General features: G+C 34.4%; 1 protein-coding gene across 7 annotated transcripts; it reads left to right on the top strand.

The window, feature by feature from the left end:
* The first annotated feature begins 679 nt into the window (after positions 1-679).
* On the top strand, positions 680-9,041 carry LOC113800771 (nematocyst expressed protein 3-like). Of its 7 annotated transcripts, none has more exons than XM_070119872.1 (4): positions 680-754; positions 5,008-5,053; positions 5,315-5,519; positions 7,841-9,041. In XM_070119872.1, the coding sequence occupies exons 2-4, from the start codon at positions 5,039-5,041 to the stop codon at positions 8,479-8,481; spliced, it is 861 nt and encodes a 286-aa protein (XP_069975973.1). In that variant the 5' UTR covers positions 680-754; positions 5,008-5,038; the 3' UTR covers positions 8,482-9,041. The 7 variants fall into 7 exon arrangements, with proteins under 7 accessions (XP_069975973.1, XP_069975978.1, XP_069975975.1 ...); XM_070119877.1 differs by having other exon boundaries at positions 719-743; XM_070119874.1 differs by lacking the exon at positions 680-754 and adding an exon at positions 1,498-1,520.
* Positions 9,042-10,404: the final 1,363 nt, after the last annotated feature.

Genomic DNA, 10,404 nt, shown 5'->3' with positions numbered 1-10,404 from the left:
TCATAATGATGATAATGATGATATTAATATTAAAAATCATAATATGATTAATAATAAAAATCATACGAGTATTGCTAATAATCATAATGTTAACAATAATAACAATAATATTGATAGTAATAGTAATGGAAATAATAATGGCAATAGTAAGAATGATAATGACAATAATGACGATTGCAATAATGATGATAATGATAATACCGATAGATAAAAATAAAAGAGAATATCAAAAAATTATAACAATAATAAGGATAATAATAGTAATATTAACTTGAACCAGACAGAGAGCACATACTTCCGCCAAGGCAATAAGGTCACTGATGCAATAAAAATACACACACACGTATATATGTAGCATACATTTATTTGCGTCATTACATTTTTAACTGGAGACGCTATCGGAAATGACTGAGAGCGTGGAATACCCTTTCTACATTTAACATACAACGCCTAATCAAACAAAGCTTACAGATGCAGCTCTTACAATCACACAGTGCGTCTCACGCCTGTGCCACCTCTCGTGATGATTACCTGTTCGGCCGCTTGAATAGGAAATCTACATTTTTCTTCTATTGATATAAAAAAAGCAACAACTAAATGTTTTGCGGTGTAGGTATTGCTCTTCCTGGGGCGTTATCAATGGCATGAGACCTTATCACACATGATAGCTTATCTTTGGTTAGTCCCACTGTGGCTGACATTCGAGGAGTGTCGGATTTTTGTTCGAAAAGCGAAAACGAGAGGTAAATTGAAAGTAAGTAGAGGAAGAAGAAGAGAGAAATAAGAACAGGAAGTAAAAGAGGAGGAGGAGGAGGTAGAAGAGAACGAAAGAAAAGGGGAATCTAGTCGACGTCAGACATTCTGAACAAAGGCATTGCTACATTTGCGTTGAAAAGGTACTTCATAAGTTGATTATCTCCTCAGCTTCGAAAGCCTATTGCAAAGTAAACTTCCGTTAACGTATTAGAGTCTGGAAAATTAAAATACTATTGGCTTGAGAAAAAGAAAAAAAAAATAGATTGATAATACTTTTCTATCCATGATGTAGCCGTATTCTCAATATCGTTAATATTGTTAGTTATCAAAACTTAATATTATCGATTATCAATATTATCATGATTTTCATTTCAATCAATATATTTATCATTACACTGGTGAACCCAAAAATGTTCCAAGAAAAGGAATAGCTATTTTTTCCAAACAGAATTAAAAAAGAAAGAAAAAAAAAATAATGTTACATTTTCTGTATCATTCCATTTTTCTATTTCACGATACTGTATTTCTCTCATTTCCTGCTACGTGTATGGGCTACTTACCAATTAAACTGTTGAAAATGGAAGCTATGTTTTTTTTATTATTTATTATCATTTTATTTATGAAACACAGTTTATTATGACCTGAATTAATCTTTCGAAATCATAAATCTAATTAAACCCATCCGAGTGAAAACGAATTCATAAACAGGACGCACCGTTGATCGAAGCGTGACAGCACTGAGTCGACGCTGCGTGGTGATAACAGTACGTTGCAACAAGTTACTGCAGCTTGAAAACGCAGAGTGAAACGCGCGCACCTCAGTCAGTGCTGTGCTGGAAGTGTTTTCCTGAACACACTAGCGGTCCATCACCTCGTCGATCGACCTTTATGCGTGTAGTTTGAACTCGCTTGCCGCACTGTGCTCAGGATTCACTTCTGGGATCTTAACATCGCTTACCAAGTCCGCATATTCCGTTCAACAAATGACAAGACACTGTGTCAAGAACTCCAGTTGTTTTTGCTTTCTTTGTGGCCAAATATCATTCATATACCAGATCACATCACTGGTTGAAATAATGTCATGAACCCTACTTTGATTGGAAAGTGGGGAACCAGGATAAAAGCTCGGTCAATAATGTGCTGTAGTGGAACCCATGACAGGCCAAAGGTCCACGTCGTAAGCCTTTTGCCATACCTACCGTTTGGAGAGAACCCAAAGATAACACTTCAGTTGTTACTTCTGCATGACCAACATACACGGCAAACCACCAAAATCCAAGCTGTAAAATATCCTAATTTACCACGTGCTATGACACCAATACTTCACAATCAAAGCTAACCTGTACCTGACCCTCAAAAAAGAAAGAAAGAAAGAAAGAAAAAACACTGGATGATGATAGGTCAAGTGATATGAACCAAACATTTGAGCCTAACTGTTCTTCGAGTGAACCGTATTTCTTGAGTCTGGAAGATCTGAATCGTCTTGTGTGCGATTTAAAGTTAAAAAAACAAGGTGTACTTCGCGGTTCTAGGTTAAAGGCTTGTAATACCAGGATGTTTTGTGAATTAGTGAATACAGTTCAAACATGACCTCACAGTGAAATTATGACTGATAGAAAAAAAACAACATATATGAGTTCCACAGAAAAAAAAACAAGTTAGGCTAATTTATTTTGTGGGACAGATTTTTTTTTTTTTTTTTTTTAGATTTTTTACCTGTGGAATAATTATTGTTATTATTGCTATCGTTATTATTACTATCATTGTTATTAACATCATCATCATCATAATCATAATTGTTATCATTTTATCATTAGATTATTATTGTTATTATTATCATTATTATTATTATTGTTTTATTATTATTTTGATTATCATCATCGTTATCATTAATACCATTATTATCATTATTACTATTATTATCGTTTTCAATGTAATACGTATCATGATTATTACTGATATTTTCATTATTATTATATTATTATCATTATCATGATCATCATTATCATCATCATTACTATTATTGTTAACATCATCAGCTTTGTTATTATTATTACTATCATTATTGTTACTGTTATTATCACTATTATCTTCCTTTTATTCATTATTATCATTAAGGTGATGCTTACCATTATCAGTATTATAAGTAATTATTATAGATTTTGTTTTACGTTTATTATTATCATTATCATTATTGTTATTATTATAATCATAAGTAGTTGTAGTATCAATATTATTGGCGATACTACTACTACTATTAATATTGTTATGATCCTTATAATTATTATTTTCCTCTCTTCCTCCTCCTCACTATTGCTACTGTTATTATTGAATATATCTTTAACGGTTATTTTTATTATCACTATTATTATAATCATTATTATTGTCATTCTTATTCTTATTGTTACCTCCGCCAAGGAAGTTATGTTTTGGTAGCGTTAGGTAGGTGGGTGAACAGGATAACTTTAAAAGTTATGAAGAGATTTTAATGAAATGTTTACCAGAGGTGTGTTTTATCCTAACTTAGATGTCATTAAATTTTGGTGGTATTCCGAATCCAGGATTATTTTTTTGTTCGTTAATTTACTGATCGGCAGAATAACTGAAAAATTTGCAGATTCTTAAGAAATTATTACCAGTCTTTTAGACCAACCTAGATGCCTTTAAATTTTGGTGATCCAGATCATGATCCGGATCTAGGATTTTTTGCATGGTTGTTCGTTGGTTGGTTGATTGGCAGGATAACTCAAAAAGTTGTGAATAGATTTTATGAAACGTTTAACAAAGGTGTGTCTTATCCCAACTTAGATGCCATTGAACTTCGGTGGTAATCCGGATCCAGAAATGATTGTTCGTTAATTAGTTGGTTAGCAGGATAGCTCAAAAACTTATGAACAGATTTTTTTTTATGAATTCTTTACCAAAGGTGTCATTCAGACCAAATTACCTGTCATTGAATTTTGGTGATCCGGATCATGATCAGGATCCAGGAATTTTTAATCTAATTCTTCAAGGGTGAATATTTTTATTTCATCATTGACCTTATTGCCTTGGCGGAAGTATGTCCTCTCTGAGTGGTTCAAGTTATCATTAATATTATTATTACCATTATTATGATTTTCTATTATTATTATCTATCAGTATTATTACCTATCAGTATTATCATTATTATCATTATCACAATGATCTTGTCATTATCATTCTTACTACTGCCATTATCATTTCCATTACTATTACTATTAATTTTATCATTGTTAACATTATGATTATTAGGAGTAGTAGTATGATTTTTATCATCAATAGTATTATGATTTTTATTAGTATTAATATCATTATTATTATCATTATGATAGTGATGATGATGATGATGACAATTGGTGGTTGGTGACGATTATACAAATAATAATGATCATGATCATAGAAATAATAGATACTGGGACTGATCGGGTTAAACAGTTTAATAAACTAGGCATTGCAGTGCACATTCATCATTACTAAATTACTAAATCCAGGCCCCTATCTGTCGCCTTGTCTGCAAAATGCTTCTTATGTTTATTAGGATGGAGATCGGGCCGTCTGGACGTCGCAGTGTTTTGGATATTTTACCTTGTGTAATAATGCCATAAAGCCTAGGTTGTGTGGGTTGTTGGGACCTTTCCCTGTCTAAAAGTTAATTAAGATAAACGTTTATATTTCAAAAGGATAAACATGATCCTCATTCCATCTTATTCCGGCCTTGTATGGGTTCACATATCATTAAGAAGCTAGATTTGCTAACAAGACGTGCCTTGTGATAACTACCTGGCCGACTGTTGCTTCTCGTGCTGCATATCGTGTGGTGTGTTCTGTATATCGGTATTGTTCGAAAGAGTTTGCTAAGTACGGTGGCTTTCAGGTCAGTGAGTTATGTTTTTATTGTGGATACTGTATCATTCCATGGACTCGTTAGGTACCAAACATGGAAATAGCCTGTATTTGGGTAACGCACTCTATCAAGTCAACATTTATGTCAGCGGATTTATTATTACTTACAATACACATTTCACTATCTCCATTATAATTCTTACATTATAGTTATTTCTTACATTATAATTCTTATCATCATATGATACGGATTTGTGGGTGGCAGAGAAAAATATCAAATGGCCTGTTGACAAATAACTAGTTCCCTATGATAAGACAAAAACAATCGGATCTGTGCAATGTTATATTGTTAATGATAACTCTCCATAACTTTAACTTCACTTGCAGTTGAGAACGAAACAATAGACGGAAATTGAAGATGGCGTCGATGCAGGTAAGACTTCGTGTCATGCAATCCGTCCTTTTTAGAATACACTTGAAATATTTGATATGTACATGTGTATATATACATACATACATATATATATATATATATATATATATATATATATATATATATATATATATATATATATATATATATATATATATATATATATATATATTCTAATTTCACCCCCTAAAAAAGAAAAGAAAAAAAAAACATTATCAATAAACTAGAAGCATACATACATACGAGTTTGACCATTGGCAGATGTGTGGAGCAACCGTTACCAAGAGAACAGCAAATATCATTACTACAGTTGGATCGCTGGGAATAGCACTTGGTGGCTTATTAATAATTGCTGGTATTGCCGTAGGCTGCCCGGACGACGGCGACGACTACGAATACTACGACACTGACTGCACTATTTATTCGATTTTAATAATCACAGGATCCATTCTTCTGTGCTCTGCAGGTATCGTCATCAATATGTTATTGCGCAGTTTCGTATTACGCTGAGAGTATTTTCGTCTTCATTCGTTTTCTTTTCTATAATTTTATTCGCCCATTTTTTCATTATTATCCTCTGATTATCTTCATTGTGATTAGTAACTCTTTAAGCTTTCCAGTTCTTGCTTTGTTGTATGTGCTACAGGTATGAATTGTAATGTCTATCAAAAGTTATCAGGGAATAATGAAAAAAGGTATTTCCATAATTTAAATTGATCATCAGTATTTCGATATACATTGATAATGATGTCACTATTCAAGATGACATGTTATGTTATTATTATCATAATTAAACAACTTTCTCTAAAATCAACATTACCAGCCTTGCATCCTGTTGGAAACAACGGAATACTTTTGTGCGTTACAAAGACTACTGTCTTTGTACGCGACGTCTGCTAGGCGTACCCGAGGTCTTTATCAGTACTTATAATACTTATATCGACCTTGAGCGCGCCACTTCTCGCAACAGCAGAATAAAATACAAGTATCCTTCTTCAGCTCGTTACGTTGAAATCATGCGCTTCGTAGCGCCACTAAATGCCAAACGGAATGCAAGACTCGATCAAGGTCTATGTAAGTACTTATAAAGATCTTAGCTTGCATTGCCAGTTACGAAAACCGTTCCAAAATGGCTGAGCGTTCGAACAGTTTTGACAACAGAATGTTTCTAGTACTAGTTTTAAATCTCATATCACCAAGAAAATCACTTTAATCAGACTCGGAACCCAGAACAATGTCTGATAAAAAAGATCGTTCCTTATCGTCATATTGGTTTATTTACATTCACCAAGGGACGTTTTTTTGGGAATCTCTGGTAGTCCTGCTGTTCTCGAGGCTAAGCTTGCCGAAGAAAGGGCCTTTACATTATCGATATAGTCATTGTTCTTCCTGTTATCTCTATCGGTATTTTGTTTTATTACAACAATTGTCATTACTGTTGTTTTCATTATTATCCTTAATATTATTATTATAGTAATAATGATGGTGATATAAAAAATAATAATCATATTCAGAATTGTTGTTACCATTATCATTGATTATTATCATAATAATCATACTATTATCATTTCTTAGAAATCTATTTGGGCAGGTCACAATTTTTTGAAATGATCCAAATTAAGGAAAGTCAGGGAATTGACTAAAAAAAAAAGAAAAAAAAATCCTCAAAGTAAGGACAAGCTAGAATAATTGATAAAGATTCCTTGAAACAGGGGATTCAAAGACAATTGTAAACTTTCATATTAAAGAACTCAATATAAGTGCTACAAATTATGGAAAAGTTAAAGGAACTTACAAAAATGTCTCGCAAAAAGGAAGTGCTAAGGTATTTGATAACAATTCCACAAATCAGGGAATCAAGTCAAAGAAATTGATTAACCTAATATAGAAATAAAACTATGCACTGAAGTAATGTATTTGTTCTCTCTCTTTTTTGTGGTGGTGTAGAAATCCCACCAAAGGCCAGGGTATGACTGTGTGTCTAAACACCTGTACCTAAAATTCATAAGAAAGTAGCGCCTTTTACTTGTCTAGTGTTTCTTCTGGTACACTGTGAGGGGTGGGGCTTCTCCGCTAGTCTAATGTACGGAGAGTATGTTCTTCGAGTTTTAGCAAATTATAATAACTGTAATAACAAGTGTGAAATTTGTATTTTGAAAATTTATCTGCGGGAAATAATTGCATCTTCCCATGTAATGCTGAAAAATCCAGTATCCTTATCATCTTTGCAATAATTTTATTCATCTTGTTGGTATAATTGTTAACTCTTCAAAAGGGGTGGGATTGGGGGTTACAATCAACTGATTTTATTTGTCTGTTAATTGCGCGAAAAATTATAGATATGTGATGAAAATCTGTAGCGTGTTTGGCCGGGGAATAGGTTGCACGACTTGAGTGGTGAACCAAGCCCAGTTACTCCCTACATATGAAGTAACTCCTAATATCTAAGTTCAGAGAGAGAGAGAGAATGTTTATGTATATATATATATATATATATATATATATATATATATATATATATATATTTATTTATTTATCCATATGTGTGTGTGCGTTTATGTGTGTATATTATCTTGATAAACACAGTTCTTCTTAGTTTACATCTGTAAATGATCAGTACTATTTTTAGTAATGAATATTACTACGAACGACTTTCACCTTCCTTGCATCAAACATCTTAATATTACTGCGTTAACTTTCAACTTTATATCTTTTGCATTCTTATGTCTGCATACTACTGTCAAAACTCAGTTGTCAGTAACCACTAATATACTCTCCTATCCACAGTACCTGTTGCGGTGACTGGATGTGTGATGCTTTGCAGCATGCGTAAAGCCAGATCACCGGCGCCAGTGCCCGTGACGCTGCATGCACCCGTGTATAATGTCCAGCTCCACCCACAACAGGGAGTAGGTCAGCTTTACCCACAGCAAGGAACAGGTCAACCTTACCAGCAGCAGGGAATAGCCCCACTATACCCACAGTGGACAGCAACTCCGTCATACCCAGAGCAGGCAGAAGCTCCATCTTACCCACAGCAGGAAGCAGCTCCACCATACTCACAGGCAGCAGTTCCTCCATACCTACAGCAGGGAGCAGCCCCACCATACTCACAGCAGACAGCAGTTCCTCCATACCCACAGCAGGAAGCAGCTCCACCATACTCACAGCAGGCAGCAGTTCCTCCATACCCACAGCATGATTCAGCTCCACCATACTACCCACAAAAGGAATCCGGTCTGTCATACCCACAGCGGGCAGCAGCTCCAACATACCCACAACAGGCAGCAGCTCCAACATACCCACACCAAGCAGCAGCTCCACCATATCCACAGCAGGCAACAGCTCCACCATACCCACAGCAGGCCCCAGGTCTCCCACACGAACCAGGCCCAGATCAGCCTTATCCTCAAAAGGGCGCATATTAAGTTTCCGCAACTGAGCCTACATGAAGAGTCCTTTATATGGGATACTACCAGACAGATCCACCGAAGCTTTGACATTAAAGGCAATTATTAGTTGCATAAATGTAAATCTGCAACTAACACAAGGAATCCTGAATCGCTGATAGATCTAAGTTAATTTTCTTATTTCTTACTTTAGATGATTCTGCAGTTGAGTGTGATTCTGAGTTACATTTCGAGTTTGTAATTATAGTGATTCAAACCTGTAGCACCTGTAGCTGGTAAAGGTAAGATGTATGTATAAATGTAACGGCTTTCTCTTTCAAATATGTGGTAATGCAAATATCATCGAAATGTTCCATTAAACATGATTTTTCTATAGTATAAAGTACTACATTTTGCTTAATTGTATATTTACAAGTACACGGAGCAGCTGTTAGCTTCTTAGATACCTTAGACAAAACTGACGTCTTAAATTGTCTTACTTGATATCATTCAAGGTATGAAAGAAAAGAAATTGTCTGGTCAAAATATAGGACTATGAATGTAATTTGCCATTGTATGAATAAAATTCCTTGATCTGCTGAATTGTTTCCTCTTGCACTTGATAAGTGAAGGCTGTATATACATACATACATGCATACATACATACATACATACATATATATATATATATATATATATATATATATATATATATATATATACATATATATATATATTATATATATATATATATATATATATATATATATATATATATATATATATATATATATATATATATATATGTATAGGTATATCTATCTATCTGTATATCTATCTATCTATATATCTATCCAAACATGACCCAAGGGAACACTCCACTGCCTCATCCATCCTCCAATACCCCTGTTCCTTCTCCTACATTTAAAGTATTTGCTGATATCCATCCTCTTCCTCAAGTTTCCCCCATCATACCAACATACCCCATCCTCTCTCCCCTCTTTTCCCTTTTTGATAGCATACAACGCTCTCTAATATTTGACATCTACCCCCCCCACCCCACCCCGATTCTTCTACATTTCCAACAGCTATCTCTATTTCTCATGGAAGTTGTTCCTATTCCTTCCCCAGTCACAGATACACTGCAATTCACTCAATAGTCCTATCCTTCTTAACCCTTCCCTTTCTATAAATCCCTCCTCTACATCACTCGCTCTCCTCTTTTCCCTTTTTATTACCATCTTTGACATTTAACACATATTATCCTAACTTTTATTATCTTTATTATCTTATATATATAATATGTGTATATATATACATATTTATTTATTTTTTATGATGAGTGTGGAAAAATCAGCAGAAATTGTGACTCTTAATATCTAATTTCTCTATAATTTCCTCTATTTGACATATTTACATATCAACAAATCAATTCAACACCATACGTTATCACTTTGGTTATAATGCGGGTTGTAGCATTTAAGGGGAGGGCGAACATTCTTCTTCTTCAAGCTTGTCCCATTTACCTCACAGCGTCGCTGTTATACATTGCCTTAATTCCTAGTGGAGTCGGCCATTCGAATACGCTGCCTCCTACTTGGTCATTTCTTGCCTTCTAGGGGGGTCGGCCATGCATCCAACTTGGACTGTCTTTTGCTAACTCTCATTTTGCAATATATCATCCATCAGATAGTGTGAAGCTGGTTGGCAAGCCAGCCCAAGTCAGCACCGGTCTGAAGCCCGGGTACGTAGAGAGGGCTTCAGGAAGGGCATCCAGTCATAAAAAATATATGCCAGAACCAGATTATTAGAGCGACTTCATGTAAGAATGAGAATAAGATACAGCAAAATCGGAAGAAGAATGCGGGCGAACGTTGCAGCGCGCCAAATAAGGAATTAAAGATGAAAATCCTATTGGAATATTTACTTTGCGTTTCTGTGTATTGTTTCTGAGAACATCAA

Source organism: Penaeus vannamei, unplaced genomic scaffold (genome assembly GCF_042767895.1).
Source record: "Penaeus vannamei isolate JL-2024 unplaced genomic scaffold, ASM4276789v1 unanchor838, whole genome shotgun sequence".
NCBI lineage: Eukaryota > Metazoa > Arthropoda > Malacostraca > Decapoda > Penaeidae > Penaeus > Penaeus vannamei.
Note: the sequence above shows the minus strand (reverse complement) of the source record. Positions and strands in the feature narration are given on the sequence as shown.

Coding starts and splice junctions, on each gene's coding strand:
- LOC113800771 (XM_070119872.1), top strand. Junction 5,520..7,840: donor CATTCTTCTGTGCTCTGCAG/GTATCGTCATCA, acceptor TCCTATCCACAG/TACCTGTTGCGGTGACTGGA.